At 41.1% G+C, this 24,536-nt stretch overlaps 1 protein-coding gene across 1 annotated transcript in view; it reads right to left on the bottom strand.

Moving 5' to 3' along the window:
- Positions 1-24,536, bottom strand: part of LOC128652423 (protein argonaute-3) — a 382,994-nt gene that overhangs the window by 299,025 nt on the left and 59,433 nt on the right. Inside the window, exon 4 of the mRNA XM_053705360.1 lies at positions 29-149. Coding sequence (XP_053561335.1) covers positions 29-149 — 121 coding nt within the window. The remainder of the gene's footprint in view (positions 1-28; positions 150-24,536) is intronic.

The following is a 24,536-nucleotide window of genomic DNA, read 5'->3' as shown; positions in this document are numbered from 1 at the left end:
TAATAAAAATCCAAAATGAGTTTCTTACCCCAGTAGATGCTACCGGTAGAGGATTGGCAGTGTAAAGGCTCCTTTTTCCATCATACACCGGTCTGCGGTCCCCAAATATGGTGACTTTGAAATGCTGGACCATGGAATCGACAACTTCCCTAGGGTGAAGGAAAACAAAAAAATAAAAAGGATACTGAATACAATGCATAGTTTAGAGTGCGCCATGAACTGCAAAAAAGTTGAACTATTTTTAAGAACATGCAGCATCTCTAAACTGGATGATTTGTGTTGTCCGATATGTTAAACACCAGCATTTCAGGCAATTAGTGCTGACTTTTAAATAACTCCAGTGAGGTGAGCACAATGCTATATATATATGGATCACAAACAGTACATGTTATTTGCCATTCAATGCCAGACTGTGTATATTTTCAACACCAGATTGTGTGATAAGAGGTGGGCTGCATAGTCTTAGAAAACAGTCTATAAGCCTACCTAGGTTTAGCCTTTAACAAAAAAAAACAAAGAGAAAAAATCAAATACAATACAGAGCTAGGACAGGTGAGAAACACAACTACATAAGAATACTGGAGCTGTGAAATAATTTCCCACAATATTAAATCAGAATAATTTCTACAATATATTTATATTTTTTTATGTTTTGGGGTTAAAATCAGTTCAAACATAGGCCCTGATTATCAAAAATGGCTCAATGTGGCAATATTGTCCCACCCTGTGATTGAACCTGGGACCTCAGCTTCCTGGGCTGTTGCTTTTGCTATGTACTATCCTTGCATCTGAACTGCAGTCAGTTTCTTTTGCATAGTTAGCTTTTCTTCCCTACACTTTGGCTCCACCTGCCTGCAGCTGCAGGTAATTGGCAATTACTCTCTGCCTATATAAGCCATCTCTCCCAGCAGTCATTACCTGTTATATTGAGTTTCTACTCAGGGTGTGCTGTTAACTGCTATTTTGGATTGCTCACCGTTACAGATTTGGATTTGGATTCTGGACTTTTTTCTCTGCCCCTTGGTACTTCATTGGATCTGCTGTTTTTCTTTGATCTTGGAACTGGACTTTGACTACGCTTTGCTTTAACATCTTGTCCCTCACTGGATTGTTTGCCTTACTGTTGCTGACCTGGATTGTCTTTGGCTACGCTCAAGTCTGACCCCTAAAGACTGTTTCCTATACTACCGGATTGTATCCTTTACCAGTACTAGTTTTTTTTGCTCAATATCTCCAGATTGATCTAGTACTGTACAGTCCGGACTGCATCCAAAGCTTTCGGCTGGTTGTTATTCTTATTTCCACCTTAATCTCCGGGTTACTCCATACCGTATCTACACTTCGTGTAGGTATTGTATTTTACGACCCGTCTCTCCATCTGACACTGAGGCAGGCGTGACAGATATGTTCAAAAGGGATCAAGATTGCCTGTAAAATATTCAAAACTGCTGACATCCGTGTTTGAAGGCAGTCTTGCCGAGAGGTGTTTTACTATACATCTCAGTGGGTGGCGATGCTGGAAAAATATTAAAAGCAGTATCGCCACCTACACTGAAGGTGTAATGTAAATGATTGTACGGCAATACAATTTACTGTGTCAACCAAAACTCAACCCCTTTTCTTACAATACAATCGTGGAATTATGACATAACTGGGTGCTGTGTCTTGATCTGGTGTGCCCGGAACATTTGGCCTATGGTCTGTATTCATAGATAGCTGTGCTGCCAAAAGCAGATATATAAATAAAAACTGAAGCTTTAATGAACTAGACAAAAGACCTCTGTGTTGAGGAGATTCAAGTATTTGTGAGATATTCCCTTTGCAATAACTGTGTCATGCACCAGCTAGAAAAACAGTGTAAATTCTACAGTAAACCTTAAAGCACTATTAAATGCAATATAATTGCATAATAAACAAGTGCCTAATAATATATATATATATATATATATATATATATATATATATATATATATATATATATATATATATAAAACAATTTATGCTTACCTGATAAATTTATTTCTCTTGTAGTGTATCCAGTCCACGGATCATCCATTACTTGTGGGATATTCTCCTTCCCAACAGGAAGTTGCAAGAGGATCACCCACAGCAGAGCTGCTATATAGCTCCTCCCCTAAGTGTCATATCCAGTCATTCGACCGAAAACAAACAGAGAAAGGGGAAACCATAGGGTGCAGTGGTGACTGTAGTTTAATTAAAACTTAGACCTGCCTTAAAAGGACAGGGCGGGCCGTAGACTGGATACACTACAAGAGAAATAAATTTATCAGGTAAGCATAAATTATGTTTTCTCTTGTTAAGTGTATCCAGTCCACGGATCATCCATTACTTGTGGGATACCAATACCAAAGCTAAAGTACACGGATGATGGGAGGGACAAGGCAGGATTAAGCGGAAGGAACCACTGCCTGAAGAACCTTTCTCCCAAACACAGCCTCCGAAGAAGCAAAAGTACCAAATTTGTAAAATTTTGAAAAAGTGTGAAGGGAAGACCAAGTCGCAGCCTTGCAAATCTGTTCAACAGAGGCCTCATTTTTGAAGGCCCAGGTGGAAGCCACAGCTCTAGTAGAATGAGCTGTAATCCTTTCAGGGGGCTGCTGTCCAGCAGTCTCATAGGCTAGGCGTATTACGCTCCAAAGCCAAAAGGAAAGAGAGGTTGCAGAAGCTTTTTGACCTCTCCTCTGTCCAGAGTAAACGACAAACAGGGAAGATGTTTGACGAAAATCCTTAGTAGCTTGTAAGTAAAACTTCAAGGCACGGACTACGTTCAGATTATGTAAAAGACGTTCCTTCTTTGAAGAAGGATTAGGGCTCAACGATGGAACAACAATCTCTTGATTGATATTCTTGTTAGAAACCACCTTAGGTAAAAACCCAGGTTTGGTACGCAGAACTACCTTATCTGCATGAAAAATCAGATAAGGAGAATCACATTGTAAGGCAGATAGCTCAGAGACTCTCCGAGCCAAGGAAATAGCCATCAAAAACAGAACTTTCCAAGATAAAAGTTTAATATCAAGGGAATGAAGGGGTTCAAACGGAACTCCTTGAAGAACCTTAAGAACCAAGTTTAAGCTCCACGGGGGCCAAACCAAAGCCTGGCAAAATGCCTGGACGTCTGGAACCTCTGCCAGACACTTGTGCAAAAGAATAGACAGAGCAGAAATCTGTCCCTTTAAGGAACTAGCTGATAATCCTTTGTCCAAGCCCTCTTGGAGAAAAGACAATATTCTAGGAATCCTAACCTTACTCCATGAGTAATTCTTGGATTCACACCAATAAAGATATTTACTCCATAGCTTGTGGTAGATTTTCCTGGTAACAGGCTTTCGTGCCTGTATTAAAGTATCAATGACTGACTCGGAGAAGCCACGCTTTGATAGAATCAAGCGTTCAATCTCCATGCAGTCAGTCTCAGAGAAATTAGATTTGGATGATTGAAAGGACCTTGTATCAGAAGGTCCTGTCTTAGAGGCAGAGTCCATGGTGGAAAGGATGACATGTCCACTAGGTCTGCATACCAAGTCCTGCGTGGCCACGCAGGTGCTATCAGAATCACTGATGCTCTCTCCTGTTTGATTTTGGCAATCAGTCGAGGGAGCAGAGGAAACGGTGGAAACACATAAGCCAGGTTGAAGAACCAAGGCGCTGCTAGAGCATCTATCAGCGTCGCTTCTGGGTCCCTGGACCTGGATCCGTAACAAGGAAGCTTGGCGTTCTGGCGAGACGCCATGAGATCCAACTCTGGTTTGCCCCAACGATGAATCAACTGAGCAAACACCTCCGGATGGAGTTCCCACTCCCCAGGATGGAAAGTCTGGCGACTTAGAAAATCCGCCTCCCAGTTCTCCACGCCTGGGATATGGATTGCTGACAGGTGGCAAGAGTGGTACTCTGCCCAGCGAATTATTTTTAAGACTTCTAACATCGCTAGGGAACTCCTGGTTCCCCCTTGATGGTTGATGTAAGCCACAGTCGTGATGTTGTCCGACTGAAATTTGATGAACCTCAGTGTTGCTAACTGAGGCCAAACCAGAAGAGCATTGAATATCGCTCTTAACTCCAGAATATTTATTGGAAGGAGTTTCTCCTCCTGAGTCCATGATCCCTGTGCCTTCAGGGAACTCCAGACTGCACCCCAACCTAGAAGGCTGGCATCTGTTGTTACAATTGTCCAATCTGGCCTGCGAAAGGTCATACCTTTGGACAGGTGTACCCGAGACAACCACCAGAGAAGAGAATCTCTGGTCTCTTGATCCAGATTTAGCAGAGGGGACAAATCTGTGTAATCCCCATTCCACTGACTCAGCATGCATAATTGCAGCGGTCTGAGATGAAGGCGCGCAAATGGCACTATGTCCATTGCCGCTACCATTAAGCCGATTACCTCCATATACTGAGCTACCTAAGGGCGCGGAATGGAGTGAAGAACACGGCAAGCATTTAGAAGTTTTGATAACCTGGACTCCGTCAGGTAAACTTTAATTTCTACAGAATCTATAAGAGTCCCTAAGAAGGAGACTCGTGTGAGTGGGGATAGAGAACTCTTTTCCTCGTTCACTTTCCACCCGTGCAACCTCAGAAATGCCAGAAATATCTCTGTATGAGACTTGGCAACTTGAAAGCTTGACGCCTGTATCAGGATGTTGTCTAGATACGGAGCCACCGCTATGCCTCGCGGTCTTAGAACCGCCAGAAGTGAGCCCAGAACCTTTGTAAAGATTCTCTGGGCTGTAGCCAACCCGAAGGGAAGAGCTACAAATTGGTAATGCCTGTCTAGAAAAGCAAACCTTAGAAACCGATGATGATCTTTGTGAATCGGTATGTGAAGGTAGGCATCCTTTAAGTCCACTGTGGTCATGTACTGACCTTCTTGGATCATGGGTAGGATGGTCCGAATAGTTTCCATTTTGAAAGATGGAACTCTGAGGAATTTGTTTAAGATCTTTAGATCCAAAATTGGTCTGAAGGTTCCCTCTTTTTTGGGAACCACAAACAGATTTGAATAAAAACCCTGTCCTTGTTCCGTCCGCGGAACTGGATGGATCACTCCCATAACTAGGAGGTCTTGCACACAGCGTAGGAATGCCTCTTTCTTTATCTGATTTGCAGATAACCTTGAAAGATGAAATCTCCCTTGTGGAGGGGAAGCTTTGAAGTCCAGAAGATATCCCTGAGATATGATCTCCAACGCCCAGGGATCCTGAACATCTCTTGCCCACGCCTGGGCGAAGAGAGAAAGTCTGCCCCCTACTAGATCCATCGCCGGATAGGAGGCCGTTCCTTCATGCTGCCTTAGAGGCAGCAGCAGGCTTTCTGGTCTGCTTGCCTTTGTTCCAGGACTGGTTAGGTTTCCAGGCCTGCTTAGATTGAGCAAAAGTTCCCTCTTGTTTTGAAGCAGAGGAAGTTGATGCTGCACCTGCCTTGAAATTTCGAAAGGCGCGAAAATTAGACTGTTTGGCCTTTGCTTTGGCCCTGTCCTGAGGAAGGGTGTGACCCTTACCTCCAGTAATGTCAGCAATAATTTCCTTCAAACCAGGCCCAAATAAGGTCTGCCCCTTGAAAGGAATGTTGAGTAATTTAGACTTCGAAGTCACGTCAGCTGACCAGGATTTAAGCCATAGCGCCCTACGCGCTTGGATGGCGAATCCGGAATTCTTAGCCGTTAGTTTAGTCAAATGAACAATGGCATCAGAAACAAATGAGTTAGCTAGCTTAAGTGTTCTAAGCTTGTCAATAATTTCAGTCAATGGAGCTGTATGGATGGCCTCTTCCAGGGCCTCAAACCAGAATGCCGCCGCGGCCGTGACAGGCGCAATGCATGCAAGGGGCTGTAAAATAAAACCTTGTTGAATAAACATTTTCTTAAGGTAACCCTCCAATTTTTTATCCATTGGATCTGAAAAAGCACAACTGTCCTCAACCGGGATAGTAGTACGCTTTGCTAAAGTAGAAACTGCTCTCTCCACCTTAGGGACCGTCTGCCATATGTCCCGTGTAGTGGCGTCTATTGGAAACATTTTTCTAAATATAGGAGGTGGGGAAAAAGGCACACCCAGTCTATCCCACTCCTTGCTAATAATATCTGTAAGCCTTTTAGGTATAGGAAAAACATCAGTACACACCGGTACCGCATAGTATTTATCCAGCCTACACAATTTCTCTGGTACTGCAACTGTGTTACAGTCATTCAGAGCAGCTAATACCTCCCCAAGCAACACACGGAGGTTCTCAAGCTTAAATTTAAAATTAGAAATCTCTGAATCAGGTTTCCCCGAATCAGAGATGTCACCCACAGACTGAAGCTCTCCGTCCTCATGATCTGCATATTGTGACGCAGTATCAGACATGGCCCTTACAGTATCTGCGCGTTCTGTATTTCTCCTAACCCCAGAGCAATCGCGCTTGCCTCTTAATTCAGGCAACCTGGGTAATACCTTTGACAGGGTATTATTCATGATTGCAGCCATGTCCTGCAAGGTAATCGCTATGGGCGTCCCTGATGTAATTGGCGCCATATTAGCGTGCATCTTCTGAGCGGGAGGCGAAGGGTCTGACACGTGGGGAGAGTTAGTCGGCATAACTTCCCCCTCGCCTTTTATAGTTAAAGACTGATCTTTACTGTTTAAGGTGAAATCAATACATTTAGTACACATTCTCCTATGGGGCTCCACCATGGCTTTCAAACATAATGAACAAGTAGTTTCCTCTGTGTCAGACATGTTTAAACAGACTAGCAATGAGACTAGCAAGCTTGGAAAAACACTTTAAACAAGTTTATAAGCAATATGAAAAACGTTACTGCACCTTTAAGAAACACAAATTTTTTCAAAATTTTAAATAACAGTGAAAAAAGGCAGTTACACTAACGAAATTTTTACAGTGTATGTAACAAGTTAGCAGAGCATTGCACCCACTTGCAAATGGATGATTAACCCCTTAATACCCAAAACGGAATAATAAAAGACAAAAACGTTTTTTCAAACAGTCACAACAACTGCCACAGCTCTACTGTGGCTTTTTACCTCCCTCAAAAACGACTTTGAAGCCTTTTGAGCCCTCCAGAGATGTCCTGGATCATGCAGGAAGAAGCTGGATGTCTGTGTCTGCAATTTTTGCTGTGCAAAAAAACGCTAAAATAGGCCCCTCCCACTCATATTACAACAGTGGAAAGCCTAAGGAAACTGTTTCTAGGCCAAATTCAAGCCAGCCATGTGGAAAAAAACTAGGCCCCAATAAGTTTTATCACCAAATACATATAAAAACGATTAAACATGCCAGCAAACGTTTTATATTACATTTTTATAAGAGTATGCATCTCTATTAATAAGCCTGATACCAGTCGCTATCACTGCATTTACGGCTTTACTTACATTAGTTTGGTATCAGCAGCATTTTCTAGCAAATTCCATCCCTAGAAAAATATTAACTGCACATACCTTATTGCAGGAAAACCTGCACGCCATTCCCTCTCTGAAGTTACCTCACTCCTCAGAATATGTGAGAACAGCCATGGATCTTAGTTACTTCTGCTAAGATCATAGAAAACTCAGGCAGATTCTTCTTCTAAATACTGCCTGAGATAAACAGTACACTCCGGCACCATTTAAAAATAACAAACTTTTGATTGAAGAATAAACTAAGTATAAAACACCACACTCCTCTTACGACCTCCATCTTGGTTGAGGCTTGCAAGAGAATGACTGGATATGACACTTAGGGGAGGAGCTATATAGCAGCTCTGCTGTGGGTGATCCTCTTGCAACTTCCTGTTGGGAAGGAGAATATCCCACAAGTAATGGATGATCCGTGGACTGGATACACTTAACAAGAGAAATAGCAGCATATACAGATTATCTTAGCAAATGGTAGTTTGTTTATATGTGAGAGTGCTTCCTGTAAGTTAACATTGCATTACAGTATTATTTAGAACTATTCGCCTGTGCAGTTAAATTGAAGATTCAGCATTTTATGGAATTACCTGTACTTTCTGTTTTCATACATATATAATAACATTTTTAAAGCTTATAAAGGGCAAGATTACAAGTGGAGCCCAAACCTTTGCATGCAAACGATAAAGGGTTTACCATGGATGTTTGCACTCGTCACGCCTATCGCTCGTATTAGAAATTGAAAGTAAACGCGATTGCGCTCATGCTAGAATGATTACTACACCTTCTGAGCTCTTGTTAACTTTCGCAAAAAAAGTCTCACAAAACACATCAAAAATACATTACAAAGTATAGTTACACTATAATAAAATGTATTCAAAAAAATATTGCACAAAAAAGTTATAAGGACTCAAAGATATGAGATCTCAGGTGTTACTGGAGCTCTTTGCAGTTACGTAGATGAAAACTAGTAAAACATATTTATGCAACATTTATATTTGCCATTGCAATGTTCTGCACATAGCAGAATATGTTCTAAGTATTTCTTAACAGATATTCCTATATAAATGTCTGTCTGTCTGTATATATATATATATATATATATATATATATATATATATATATATATATACACACATACACATACACACACACACACACAGAAGCGCACTCACAGGACGAGGCCCAATGAAGGCCGAAACGATCGTCTGGGGTTGCTGTGTTCCTTGTGCAGAGAAGAATTGCCTGGTATTTCGGCGCTGGACTGACCGTAGTAGGCGGGATCAGAATGATATACTACAGGAAAGTTCTACTCTGTGAAAAGCATTACTGGGCTAAAAAGCTGCACCCAGGTGGTAAATCGCCATAGAACAGGCTAACAATGGTATTGAGCCAGTTGTTCGTTCCTGTGAGTGCACTTCTCTCTATATGTATTTAATCTCCCTATGGGAAAAAAGGGGCAACCAGACGTTGACTCCTTGCTCAGTGTACTTAGAGGAATATGGCTACACCTCACTGACGAGGCCCAATGAAGGCTGAAATGATCGTCTGGGGTTGATATATATATATATATATATATATATATATATATATATATATATATATATATATATATATATATATATATATATATCATAATATATATATATATATACATATATCATAATTTATGTAAGAACTTACCTGATAAATTCATTTCTTTCATATTGGCAAGAGTCCATGAGCTAGTGACGTATGGGATATACATTCCTACCAGGAGGGGCAAAGTTTCCCAAACCTCAAAATGCCTATAAATACACCCCCCACCACACCCACAATTCAGTTTAACGAATAGCCAAGAAGTGGGGTGATAAGAAAGGAGCGAAAGCATCAACAAGGAATTGGAATAATTGTGCTTTATACAAAAAAATCATAACCACAACAAAAAGGGTGGGCCTCATGGACTCTTGCCAATATGAAAGAAATGAATTTATCAGGTAAGTTCTTACATAAATTATGCTTTCTTTCATGTAATTGGCAAGAGTCCATGAGCTAGTGACGTATGGGATAGCAAATACCCAAGATGTGGAACTCCACGCAAGAGTCACTAGAGAGGGACGAATAAAAATAAAGAAAGCCAATTCCGCTGAAAAAACAATCCACAACCCAAATCAAAAAGTTTTAATCTCATAATGAAAAAAAACCTGAAATTATAAGAAGAAGAATCAAACTGAAACAGCTGCCTGAAGAACTTTTCTACCAAAAACGGCTTCTGAAGAAGAGAAAACATCAAAATGGTAGAATTTAGTAAAAGTATGAAAAGAAGACCAAGTTGGTGCTTTGCAAATCTGACCAACAGAAGCTTCATTCTTAAAAGCCCAGGAAGTAGAAACTGACCTAGTAGAATGAGCCGTAATCCTCTGAGGCGGGGATTTACCCGACTCCACATAGGCATGATGAATCAAAGACTTTAACCAAGACGCCAAAAAAATGGCAGAAGCCTTCTGACCTTTCCTAGAACCACAAAAGATAACAAATAGACTAGAAGTCTTTCTGAAATCTTTAGTAGCTTCAACATAATATTTCAAAGCTCTAACCACGTCCAAAGAATATAAAGATCTTTCCAAAGAATTCTTAGGATTAGGACACAACGAAGGGACAACAATTTCTCTACTAATGTTGTTGGAATTCACAACTTTAGGTAAAAATTTAAAAGAAGTCCGCAAAACCGCCTTATCCTGATGAAAAAAATCAGAAAAGGAGACTGACAAGAAAGAGCAGATAATTCAGAAACTCTTCTAGCAGAAGAGACGGCCAAAAGAAACAATACTTTCCAAGAAAGTAATTTAATGTCCAGAGAATGCATAGGCTCAAATTGAGGAGCCTGTAAAGACCTCAAACCCAAATTAAGACTCCAAGGAGGAGAAATTGGCTTAATGACAGGCTTGATACGAACCAAAGCCTGTACAAAACAATGAATGTCAGGAAGATTAGCAATTTTTCTGTGAAACAGAACAGAAAGAGCAGAGATTTGTCCTTTCAAGGAACTTGCAGACAAACCCTTATCCAAACCATCCTAAAGAAACTGTAAAATTCTAGGAATTCTAAAAGAATGCCAAGAGAATTTATGAGAAGAACACCATGAAATGTAAGTCTTCCAAACTAGGTAATAAATCTTTCTAGACACAGATTTGCGAGCCTGCAACATAGTATTAATCACTGAGTCAGAGAAACCTCTATGACTAAGCACTAGACGTTCAATCTCCATACCTTCAAATTTAATGATTTGAGATCCTGATGGAAAAATGGGCCTTGAGATAGAAGGTCTGGCCTTAACGGAAGTGGCCAAGTTTGGCAACTGGACATCCGAACAAGATCCGCATACCAAAACCTGTGTGGCCATGCTGGAGCCACCAGCAGTACAAATGAACGCTCCATTATGATTTTGGAAATCACTCTTGGAAGAAGAACTAGAGGCGGAAAGAGATAAGCAGGTTGATAATTCCAAGGAAGTGACAACGCATCCACTGCTTCCGCCTGAGAATCCCTGGACCTGGACAGAGACCTGGGAAGTTTCCGGTTGAGATGAGAAGCCATCAGATCTATTTCTGGAAGCCCCACATCTGAACAATCTGAAGAAACACATCTGGGTGAAGAGACCATTCTCCCGGATGTAAAGTCTGGCGACTGAGATAATCCACTTCCCAATTGTCTATACCTTGGATATGAACCGCAGAGATTAGACAAGAGCTGGATTCCGCCCATGCAAGTATCCAAGATACTTCTTTCATAGCTTGAGGACTGAGAGTCCCACCTTGATGATTGACATACTCCACGGTTGTGACATTGTCTGTCTGAAAACAAATAAACGGTTCTCTCTTCAGAAGAGGCCAAAACTTAAGCACTCTGAGAATCACACGGAGTTCCAAAATATTGATTGGTAATCTCGCCTCTTGAGATTTCCAAACCCCCTGCGCTGTCAGATATCCCGAGACAGCTCCCCAACCTGAAAGACTTGCATCTGTTGAAATCACAGTCCAGGTTGGACAAACAAAAGAGGCCCCCTGGACCAAACGGTGGTGATCTAACCACCAAGTCAGAGATAGTCGAATATTGGGATTTAAGGATATTAAATGTGATATCTTTGTATAATCCCTGCACCATTGGTTCAGCATACAAAGCTGAAGAGGTCTCATGTGAAAACGAGCAAAGGGGATTGCGTCCGATGCTGCAGTCATGAGACCTAAAACCTCCATGCACATAGCTACTGAAGGGAATGACTGAGACTGAAGGTTCCGACAAGCTGAAACCAATTTCAGACGTCTTTTGTCTGTTAGAGACAAAGTCATGGATACTGAATCTATTTGGAATCCTAAAAAGGTTACCCTTGTCTGAGGAATCAAGGAACTTTTTGGTAAATTGATCCTCCAACCTTGTCTGTGAAGAAAACAACACTAGTTGATTCGTGTGAGATTCTGCAGAATGTAAAGACTGAGCAAGTACCAAGAAATCGTCCAAATATGGAAACACCGCAATACCCCGCTCTCTGATTACAGAGAGTAGGGCACCGAGAACCTTTGAAAAAATCCTTGGAGCTGTTGCTAGGCCAAAAGGAAGAGCAACAAAACAGAATTTATGCTTACCTGATAAATTACTTTCTCCAACGGTGTGTCCAGTCCACGGCGTCATCCTTACTTGTGGGATATTCTCTTCCCCAACAGGAAATGGCAAAGAGCCCAGCAAAGCTGGTCACATGATCCCTCCTAGGCTCCGCCTTCCCCAGTCATTCGACCGACGTAAAGGAGGAATATGCATAGGAGAAATCATATGATACCGTGGTGACTGTAGTTAGAGAAAATAATTAATCAGACCTTATTAAAAAACCAGGGCGGGCCGTGGACCGGACACACCTTTGTATAAATTAATTTATCAGGTAAGCATAAATTCTGTTTTCTCCAACATTGGTGTGTCCGGTCCACGGCGTCATCCTTACTTATGGGAAACAATACCAAAGCTTTAGGACACGGATGATGGGAGGGAGCAAATCAGGTCACCTAGATGGAAGGCACCACGGCTTGCAAAACCTTTCTCCCAAAAATAGCCTCAGAAGAAGCAAAAGTATCAAATTTGTAAAATTTGGTAAAAGTGTGCAGTGAAGACCAAGTCGCTGCCTTACATATCTGATCAACAGAAGCCTCGTTCTTGAAGGCCCATGTAGAAGCCACGGCCCTAGTGGAGTGAGCTGTGATTCTTTCAGGAGGCTGCCGTCCGGCAGTCTCATAAGCCAATCGGATGATGCTTTTAAGCCAAAAAGAGAGAGAGGTAGAAGTTGCTTTTTGACCTCTCCTTTTACCAGAATAAACAACAAACAAGGAAGAAGTTTGTCTGAAATCCTTTGTAGCCTCTAAATAGAATTTTAGAGCACGAACTACATCCAAATTGTGTAACAAACGTTCCTTCTTTGAAACTGGATTCGGACACAAAGAAGGCACGACTATCTCCTGGTTAATATTTTTGTTAGAAACAACTTTCGGAAGAAAACCAGGTTTAGTACGCAAAACTACCTTATCTGCATGGAACACCAGATAAGGAGGAGAACACTGCAGAGCAGATAACTCTGAAACTCTTCTAGCAGAAGAAATTGCAACCAAAAACAAAACTTTCCAAGATAATAACTTGATATCAACGGAATGTAGGGGTTCAAACGGAACCCCCTGAAGAACTGAAAGAACTAAATTGAGACTCCAAGGAGGAGTCAAAGGTTTGTAAACAGGCTTGATTCTAACCAGAGCCTGAACAAAAGCTTGAACATCTGGCACAGCCGCCAGCTTTTTGTGAAGTAAAACAGATAAAGCAGAAATCTGTCCCTTCAAAGAACTTGCAGATAATCCTTTCTCCAAACCTTCTTGAAGAAAGGATAGAATCTTAGGAATTTTTATCTTGTTCCATGGGAATCCTTTAGATTCACACCAACAGATATATTTTTTCCATATTTTATGGTAGATTTTTCTAGTTACAGGCTTTCTAGCCTGAACAAGAGTATCAATGACAGAATCTGAGAACCCTCGCTTTGATAAAATCAAGCGTTCAATCTCCAAGCAGTCAGTTGGAGTGAGGCCAGATTCGGATGTTCGAACGGACCTTGAACAAGAAGGTCCTGTCTCAAAGCTAGCTTTGATGGTGGAACCGAGGACATATTCACCAGATCTGCATACCAAGTCCTGCGTGGCCACGCAGGAGCTATCAAGATCACTGATACCCTCTCCTGTTTGATCCTGGCTACCAGCCTGGGAATGAGAGGAAACGGTGGAAACACATAAGCTAGGTTGAAGGTCCAAGGTGCTACTAGTGCATCCACTAGAGTCGCCTTGGGATCCCTGGATCTGGACCCGTAGCAAGGAACCTTGAAGTTCTGACGAGACGCCATCAGATCCATGTCTGGAATGCCCCACAATTGAATTATTTGGGCAAAGATTTCCGGATGGAGTTCCCACTCCCCCGGATGAAATGTCTGACGACTCAGAAAATCCGCTTCCCAATTTTCCACTCCTGGGATGTGGATTGCAGACAAGTGGCAGGAGTGAGTCTCCGCCCATTGAATTATTTTGGTCACTTCTTCCATCGCCAGGGAACTCCTTGTTCCCCCCTGATGGTTGATATACGCAACAGTCGTCATGTTGTCTGATTGAAACCTTATGAATTTGGCCTTTGCTAGCTGAGGCCAAGCCTTGAGAGCATTGAATATCGCTCTCAGTTCCAGAATATTTATCGGGAGAAGAGATTCTTCCCGAGACCAAAGACCCTGAGCTTTCAGGGGTTCCCAGACCGCGCCCCAGCCCACCAGACTGGCGTCGGTCGTGACAATGACCCACTCTGGTCTGCGGAAGCTCATCCCTTGTGACAGGTTGTCCAGGGTCAGCCACCAACGGAGTGAATCTCTGGTCCTCTGATCTACTTGTATCGTCGGAGACAAGTCTGTATAATCCCCATTCCACTGTCTGAGCATGCACAGTTGTAATGGTCTTAGATGAATTCGCGCAAAAGGAACTATGTCCATTGCCGCGACCATCAAACCTATTACTTCCATGCACTGCGCTATGGAAGGAAGAAGAACAGAATGAAGTACTTGACAAGAGCTTAGAAGTTTTGATTTTCTGGCCTCTGTCAGAAAAATCCTCATTTCTAAGGAGTCTATTATTGTTCCCAAGAAGGGAACTCTTGTTGACGGGGATAGAGAACTTTTTTCTACGTTCACTTTCCACCCGTGAGATCTGAGAAAGGCCAGGACAATGTCCGTATGAGCCTTTGCTTGTGGCAGAGACGACGCTTGAATCAGTATGTCGTCCAAGTAAGGTACTACTGCAATGCCCCTTGGTCTTAGCACCGCTAGAAGGGACCCTAGTACCTTTGTGAAAATTCTTGGAGCAGTGGCTAATCCGAATGGAAGTGCCACAAACTGGTAATGCTTGTCCAGAAAGGCGAACCTTAGGAACCGATGATGTTCCTTGTGGATAGGAATATGTAGATACGCATCCTTTAAATCCACCGTGGTCATGAATTGACCTTCCTGGATGGTAGGAAGAATTGTCCGAATGGTTTCCATTTTGAACGATGGAACCCTGAGAAATTTGTTTAGGATCTTGAGATCTAAGATTGGTCTGAATGTTCCCTCTTTTTTGGGAACTATGAACAGATTGGAGTAGAATCCCATCCCTTGTTCTCCTAATGGAACAGGATGAATCACTCCCATTTTTAACAGGTCTTCTACACAATGTAAGAATGCCTGTCTTTTTATGTGGTCTGAAGACAATTGAGACCTGTGGAACCTTCCCCTTGGGGGTAGCTCCTTGAATTCCAGAAGATAACCTTGGGAGACTATTTCTAGCGCCCAAGGATCCAGAACATCTCTTGCCCAAGCCTGAGCGAAGAGAGAAAGTCTGCCCCCCACCAGATCCGGTCCCGGATCGGGGGCCAACATCTCATGCTGTCTTGGTAGCAGTGGCAGGTTTCTTGGCCTGCTTACCTTTGTTCCAGCCTTGCATTGGCCTCCAGGCTGGCTTGGTTTGAGAAGTATTACCCTCTTGCTTAGAGGATGTAGAACTTGAGGCTGGTCCGTTTCTGCGAAAGGGACGAAAATTTGGTTTATTTTTAGCCTTAAAAGACCTATCCTGAGGAAGGGCGTGGCCCTTTCCCCCAGTGATATCTGAAATAATCTCTTTCAAGTCAGGGCCAAACAGCGTTTTCCCCTTGAAAGGTATGTTAAGCAATTTGTTCTTGGAGGACGCATCCGCTGACCAAGACTTTAACCAAAGCGCTCTGCGCGCCACAATAGCAAACCCTGAATTTTTCGCCGCTAATCTAGCTAATTGCAAAGTGGCGTCTAAAGTAAAAGAGTTAGCCAATTTAAGAGTGTGAACTTTGTCCATAATCTCCTCATAAGAAGATTCTTTATCGAGCGACTTTTCTAGTTCATCGAACCAGAAATTTTCCCTGAATCTGAAATTTCTCCCTCAGACAAAACCTCCCTGGCCCCTTCAGACTGGTGTAGGGGCATGTCAGAACCATTATCATCAGCGTCCTCATGCTCTTCAGTATTTTCTAAAACAGAGCAGTCGCGCTTTCGCTGATAAGTGGGCATTTTGGCTAAAATGTTTTTGATAGAATTATCCATTACAGCCGTTAATTGTTGCATAGTAAGGAGTATTGGCGCACTAGATGTACTAGGGGCCTCCTGTGTGGGCAAGACTGGCGTAGACGAAGGAGGGGATGATGCAGTACCATGCTTACTCCCCTCACTTGAGGAATCATCTTGGGCATCATTTTCTCTAAATTGTTTGTCACAAACATCACATCTATTTAAATGAGAAGGAACCTTGGCTTCCTCACATACAGAACATAGTCTATCTGATAGTTCAGACATGTTAAACAGGCATAAACTTGATAACAAAGTACAAAAAACGTTTTAAAATAAAACCGTTACTGTCACTTTAAATTTTAAACTGAACACACTTTATTACTGAATATGTGAAAAAGTATTAAGGAATTGTTCAAAATTCACCAAAATTTCACCACAGTGTCTTAAAGCCTTAAAAGTATTGCACACCAAATTTGAAAGCTTTAACTCTTAAAATAACGGAACCGGAGCCGTTTTTATATTTAACCCCTATACAGTCCCTGGTATCTGCTTTGCTGAGACCCAACCAAGCCCAGAGGGGAATACGATACCAAATGACGCCTTCAGTAAGCTTTTTCTGTGTATCTGAGCTCCTCACACATGCATCTGCATGCCTTGCTTCCCAAAAACAACTGCGCATTAGTGGCGCGAAAATGAGGCTCTGCCTATGATTAGAGAAGGCCCCCAGTGAAAAAGGTGTCCAATACAGTGCCTGCCGTTTTTTTTTTTAACATAATTCCCAAGAATAAAATAACTCCTCAAAGCTATAAACTAGTAAAAATGCTAATAAATTAATCGTTTTAGCCCAGAAAATGTCTACCAGTCTTTAAAGCCCTTGTGAAGCCCTTTATTCTTATTAATAAAAATGGCTTACCGGATCCCATAGGGAAAATGACAGCTTCCAGCATTACCAAGTCTTGTTAGAAATGTGTCATACTTCAAGCAGCAAAGTCTGCACACTGTTTCCCCCAACTGAAGTTACTTCATCTCAACAGTCCTGTGTGGAAACAGCCATCGATTTTAGTAACGGTTGCTAAAATCATCTTCCTCTTACAAACAGAAATCTTCATCCTTTTTTCTGTTTCAGAGTAAATAGTACATACCAGCACTATTTTAAAATAACAAACTCTTGATTGAAGAATAAAAACTACATTTAACACCAAAAAACTCTTAACCATCTCCGTGGAGATGTTGCCTGTGCAACGGCAAAGTGAATGACTGGGGAAGGAGCCTAGGAGGGATCATGTGACCAGCTTTGCTGGGCTCCTTGCCATTTCCTGTTGGGGAAGAGAATATCCCACAAGTAAGGATGACGCCGTGGACCGGACACACCAATGTTGGAGAAATTGGTAATGCTTGTCTAGAAAAGAGAATCTCAGGAACTGATAATGATCTGGATGAATCGGAATATGAAGATAAGCATCCTGTAAGTCTATTGTGGACATATAATGCCCTTGCTGAACAAAAGGCAGAATAGTCCTTATAGTCATCATTTTCAATGTTGGTATTCTTACATAACGATTCAAAATTTTTAGATCCAGAACTGGTCTGAAAGAATTCTCTTTCTTTGGAACAATGAACAGATTTGAATAAATCCCCAGACCCCGTTCCAGAAATGGAACTGGCACAATTACCCCGGATAACTCCAGGTCTGAAACACACTTCAGGAAAGCCTGAGCCTTTACTGGGTTCACTGGAATGCGTGAGAGAAAGAAACTTCTCACAGGCGGTCTTACCTTGAAACCTATTCTGTACCCTTGAGAAACAATGTTCTGAATCCAATGATTTTGGATTGAATTGATTCAAACATCCTTGAAAAATCGAAGTCTGCCCCCTACCAGCTGCGCTGGAATGAGGGCCGCACCTTCATGCGGACTTGGGGGCTGTTTTTGATTTTCTAAAAGGCTTGGATTTATTCCAGACTGGAGAAGGCTTCCAATTGGAAAACGTTCCTTTAGGGGAAGGGTCAGGTTTCTGTTCCTTATTCTGACAAAAGGAACAAAAACGGTTAGCAGCCCTAAATTTACCCTTAGATTTTGTTTCCTGAGGCAAAAAAGCTCCCTTTCCCCCAGTGACAGTTGAAATTATAGAATCCAACTGAGAACCAAGTAATTTATTACCTTGGAAAGATAGAGATAGCAACGTTGACTTAGAAGTCATATCCGCATTCCAAGATTTAAGCCATAAAGCTCTTCTAGCTAAAATAGCTAAAGACATATACCTGACATCAATTCTAATGATATCAAAAATGGCATCACAAATGGAATTATTAGCTTAACATTAGGATCTGGTACTTGTTGCGCTAAAGTTTCCAACCAAAAAGTTGAAGCTGCAGCAACATCAGCCAAAGAAATAGCAGGCCTAAGAAGATGACCTGAACATAAATAAGCCTTCCTTAGATAAGATTCAAGCTTCCTATCTAAAGGATCTTTAAAAGAAGTACTATCTGCCGTAGGAATAGTAGTTCGTTTAGCAAGAATAGATAGCGCCATCAACTTTCCCAAAACTCCAATCTAACAGTCGGCAAAGGGTACAGTCTCTTAAACCTTAAAGAAGGAGTAAATGAAGTACCCAGACTATTCCATTCCCTAGAAATTACCTCTGAAATAGCATCAGGAACTGTAAAAACTTCTGGAGTAACTACATGAGGTTTAAAAAACAAATTTAAACGTTTAAACGTTTACTGGTTTTAATATCAAGAGGACTAGACTCCTCCATATCTAATGCAATCAACACCTCTTTTAATAAAGAACGAATATACTCCATTTTAAATATGAAGTTTTGTCAGTGTCAATATCTGAGGCAGAATCTTCTGAACCAGAAAGATCCTTATCAGAGATAGATAAATCAGAATGCTGTCGGTCATTTAAAAATACATCGAATTTATGAGAAATTTTAAAAGACCTTTTACGTTTATTAGAAGGTGGTATAACAGACAGGGCCTTCTGAATAGAATTAGAAACAAATTCTCTCACATTAACAGGAATATCCTGAACATTAGATGTTGAAGGAACAACAACAGGTAATGGACTACTACTAATGGAAATATTGTCTGCTTTAGAAAGTTTATCATGACAACTAACACAAACTACAGCCGGAGGAACAGTTACCACAAGTTTACAACAAATGCACTTAGCTTTGGTAGAACCGACATCAGGCAGCAGCATTCCAGAAGTAGATTCTGATACAGGGTCAGATTGAGACATCTTGCAATATGTAATAGAAAAAACAACATATAAAGCAAAATTATCAATTTCCTTATATGACAGTTTCAGGAATGGGAAAAAATGCAAACAGAATAAGCCTCTGGAAACCAGAAGCAAAAATACATGAAGATTTAAAGGGACAGTACACTGTAAAATTGTTTTTCCATAAATGTATTTTAAATGACTTGTTATACCAACTGCAGGGTATAAAATATTTGAGAAATTGCATTTTCGGGTTTATTTGTGTATCTGAAGTAGCTGGTTTTGTGCTTTGAAACCACAGCCTATTACAATGGGTTGAGCTTCAGGTAATGCCATGTCTCATTATGTTATCACTTATGTACACAATCTTGCTTCCTTATCTTATATTTGTCTGGAACACCAAAGCTCAATACTTAGAGAGAACAATGGAAAATTATCATTTTATTACTTAACTATCATGCCCCCCACTGAGAATGTAATCTCTTCTGTGGGCTGTGTTTACTTAGGCTTGTCAATAGCGTATACGCCAGTATCAAAACTTTCAGTATAGGTTGGGAAACCACAAGCTAAATCAGCTATTTCAAATGCTGAAATATGAGTAAAGGAGTTACTTGCAACCAATTTAATACACTCTAGCAGGTAAAAAGGATCATTGGGAATAATTTAAAGGGGAGAAAGTTTTTGGGTGAACTGTCTCTTTAAATAATGTCAAAAGTCTGGTGCCAAGTATGACGCCCACAACTGACAAAATATTTTTTGGCCCCAAAAAACGTCTGCTACAAACACGAGCGTCACAGATGACGCAACTATGTGAAAATTCTTGGCGCCAACTAAGACGCCGGAAATGACAAAAATACGTCAACAAACGTAATTCTCGCACCAAAAAAAGTCTTGCGTCAAGAATGACTAAATAAATTATAGCATTTTGCGCACCCGCGAGCCTAACAGCCCGCAATTTAGAAAAAAAGTCAATTGAAAAATTTCAGGTAAGAATTTTTTTTTTTTTTTTTTTAAATACATGTGCATTTCCCAAAATGAAACTGACAGTCTGTAAAAAGGAAATATACTGATAAACCTGAATCATGGCAAATATAAGTACAAACATTATATTTAGAACTTTAAATGTAAAGTGCCAAACCATAGCTGAGAGTGTCTTAATAAAGGAAAACATACTTACCAAAAGACACTCATCTACATAAAGTAGATAGCCAAACCAGTACTGAAACGAGAATCAGCAGAGGTAATGGTATATAAGAGTATATCGTCATTCTGAAAAGGGAGGTAGGAGAAGAATCTCTACGACTGATAACAGAGAACCTATGAAATACATCCCCGTTAGGAAGACCATTGCATTCAATAGGTAATACTCCCTTCACATCCCTCTGTCATTCACTGCACTCTGAGAGGAACCGGGCTTCAGCATGCTGAGAAGCGCATATCAACGTAGAAATCTAGCACAAACTTACTTCACCACCTCCATAGGAGGCAAAGTTTTCAAAAATGAATTGTGGGTGTGGTGGGAGGTGTATTTATAGGCATTTTGAGGTTTGGGAAACTTTGCCCCTCCTGGTAGGAATGTATATCCCATACGTCACTAGCTCATGGACTCTTGCCAATTACATGAAAGAAATATATATATATATATATATATATATATACACACACACACACACACACACACACACACACACATACATATATATATATATATATATATATATATATATACACACATACATACATACACACATATACATATACACATATATATATATATATATATATATATATATATATATATATATATATATATATATATATATATATATATATATATATATATATATATATATATATATAAATAAATATTGTACCAAGCAGGAGGAGGCAAAGAGCACCACAGCAAAGCTGTTAAGTGTCACTCCCTTACCCATAATCCCCAGTCATTTAGCCGAAGGGAAATGGAAAAAGGAATAACACAAATGTGTAGAGGTGCCTGGGGTTTAATAAAAAATAACTGTCTTAATTAAGGGTGGGGTCGTGGACTCTCCATATCCGGAAAGAAAGAAATTTATCAGGTAAACATAAATTTAGTTTTCCTTCCTAAGATATTGAGAGTCCACAAAGTCATTCCAATTACTAGTGGGAACCAATACCCAAGCAAGAAGACACTGAATGAATAGGAAGGAAGAACAAGACAGGCAGACCTAAACAGAAGGCACCACCGCTTGAAGAACCTTTCTCCCAAAAGAAGCCTCAGCCTAGGCAAAAGTATCAAATTTAAAAAATTTGGAAAAAGTGTGCAGAGAGGACCAAGTTGCAGACTTGCAAATCTGTTCCATAGAAGCTTCATTTTTGAAAGCCCAAGAAGAGGACAGCCCTCGTGGAATGAACTGTAATTCTCTCAGGAGGCTGCTGACCAGCAGTCTCATAAGTAAAACAAATTATACTTCTCAACCAGAGGGAAAGAGAAGTAGAAGTAGCCTTCTGACCTTTACGCTTTCCTGAGAAACAAACAAACAGGGCAGAAGACTGGCGAAAATCCTTAGTCGCCTTTAGGTAGAATTTAAGAGCATGCACAACATCCAAGTTATGCAACAGACGTTCCTTATGAGAAGAAACATAAATTATGCTTACCTGATAATTTCATTTCCATCTGTGGGAGGAGAGTCCATTGTTTCATTCATTACTTGTGGAAATTCAGAACCTGGCCACCAGGAGGAGGCAAAGACACTCCAGCCAAAGGCTTAAATACCTCCCCCACTCCCCCTCATCCCCCAGGGAACAAGGAACAGTAGGATAAATATCAGGGTATAAATGGTGCCAGAAAAATTAAATTAAATTTAGGTCCGCCCACCAGAGAAACAGGCGGGAGCAGTGGACTCTCCTCTAACAGATGGAAATGAAATTATCAGGTAAGCATAATTTATGTTTTCCATCTTAATGGGAGGAGAGTCCAATGCTTCATTCATTCATTACTTGTGGGAACAAATACCCAAGCTCTAAAGGACACTGAATGAAAAAAATGGGGAGGGTAAAAGGAGGTGGATGCTAAACTGAGGGCACCATAGCCTGAAAACACAGAAACTCCCGACAAAAAAACTGCTTCACCAGGAGCAGAAGGACAAAAAGGAAAAGGCACAAGTAACTGACCAACAGTTAGAACCAGCAAGGCCCTTGCTAGAGACCGCTCAGAAGCCTCTGAGGAGACAAAAGTCCCGAAGGCTCTCAGCCCGCGAATAAACTCACCCCCGACCAGAAGGAAGGGAAACATCCACATTCTCCCAGAAGGGAAGGAGGACTCAGATAAGGGAGTCCGAAAGGACCTCCAGAAACACAAAAGCACTATGGAATCTTGAAGAAAAAACCTAAGGGTAACTCCAAGAGAGAAAATAAGGATGAAACAGGGCAAAACCAACAAAAACCCTCCCGAACTAGCAGAGCAAGGGAGGACAATCCCGAACCCCTAAAAAACTAAAGGGAGAACGGTAGAACCTCTGCCCTACGCAGAGCGCCAACTCGCACCCAGGATAAAGCAACAGAAAGACAAACCGTCCCCGGGAGCCTCGAAAAACAGCATCAGAATATCTGAATATGTTCCTCCGAAAACCCATAGGCTTCCTGCTGCAAAGGTGGTTTAAGCGAACACAAGTCGCCAAACCTAGCCATCAAGCTAGTAAACTGCACAGGACAGTCTTCACCAAGAAAACCTACAAAAGTAGTGCAGAACAAACACCTACCCGAGAAAAGCAGGAAAGGAAGGATAGAACCTAGAACCAGCAGAGAAAAAATACCTGCTGAGGAGGAATTTACTGCAAAGTCTCCCCTCTAAGGAAGGTTCACAAGATCTATCTATGATACACTGTCAAAGTTCAGCAGATCAGACAGATCCCTGACCCTCACTCTGGGCAATGGACCCAGCACCGAAGTGACTGGCAATGTCCGAAAAGACAAAGGAAATAAAAAATTGCTTGAATCACCAAGACCTTCAGGAAGGAAAAGGGAGGGGATCCAGCCCCCCCAAAAAAGAGCTCAGGTTCAAGAACCCAGTCACAGCTCCCTTCCTGAAGGTTTAGGGCACTCCCAAAAGGAGACCCTCTACTGAACTACAATAATGGCATGTCACAAGAAAACCAGCCCTTCATCTGACATCCTGCACGCAAGGCAGGGGGATAACCCCACTAAACAGAGGAAGTAGCAGGCGGATATTGTGGAATGCCAAGTTTACCCCAAAAGAGGGGGACAAAAAACAGAACAGCTCACCCGCACATAGGTATGGAGTGTAAAGCTGTAGATTGACTCAAGTACCGAATGAAGAACCATTCGGCCACTACGGTCGGCCCAGCAGAAATGTCCAATTCTCTGATAAGAGAGAGAAAAATCCACTTGTAGGAACAGAAGATGTCCCGGAAACGGGAACTAGGCCGACCCAAACCAGTCCCAAGGGATCTGGATACATAAACCCAAAATGTCCAGTCAAAGACAAAAAAAAAAACAGACCTCAGAACCGACTTTAAACAAAAACAATAACCCCTGAGGAACCACCAGGTTACCCCATCCAGAGCAGACCTTGCACCACAAGGTGATGCAATCCCAGTCACATCCAAGGCACCTTGGACACTGAACTCTCACGTAAGTATCCCAGACACAGAGAACAGAGACCAAACCTGGGTAATCTGGATTAAGAAGATAACAATAGTCTCCAAGATCCTCTCCTCTCAGGATCAACTTCCCGGAAGCACTACAGCTCTAGGATTTACGATAAACGAGCATCCAAACCCAAACGCCTAAACAGGAGCAACATCCGAAAAGAAGGAGACCACAAGGAAAAGGACAAAAGGCCCAATCAAAATATAGATACAAACAGTTAGATCTAAAAGTTTGAAATAAAAATAGTCTAAATCACTGTTAGTTAAAACAAATATTTAAAACAGATCGTTAAAACAAATAGGTTGGCCAACCTAAAAACATGAGTCGGATGAATCAATATAATATGCTATAATCTCATAGATGTATTGAATAAGCAAGTTAATATATTTATATATGTTTGGATATATTTGAGCCTAGGTAAAGATTGCAGATATTATTTGTGGATCTGATCTGGCGCAATTTATGATACAATAAAGTATTCACAAAGAATATTTGCAATGTTTGGTGATATTTATTTCAGTGTAAAAATAAAAACATACAAACAATTTTCATCAATAGTATCAGCCTTAAACGTATAAATGATTACATAAAATAATTTAGTAAAATGCTGAAAGAAAGGATGAAAGTCTTTTT

Source organism: Bombina bombina, chromosome 3 (genome assembly GCF_027579735.1).
Source record: "Bombina bombina isolate aBomBom1 chromosome 3, aBomBom1.pri, whole genome shotgun sequence".
In the NCBI taxonomy this organism is placed as follows: Eukaryota; Metazoa; Chordata; class Amphibia; order Anura; family Bombinatoridae; genus Bombina; species Bombina bombina.
The sequence above is the reverse complement of the archived record's forward strand: the minus strand, read 5'-3'. Positions and strand labels throughout refer to the sequence as shown.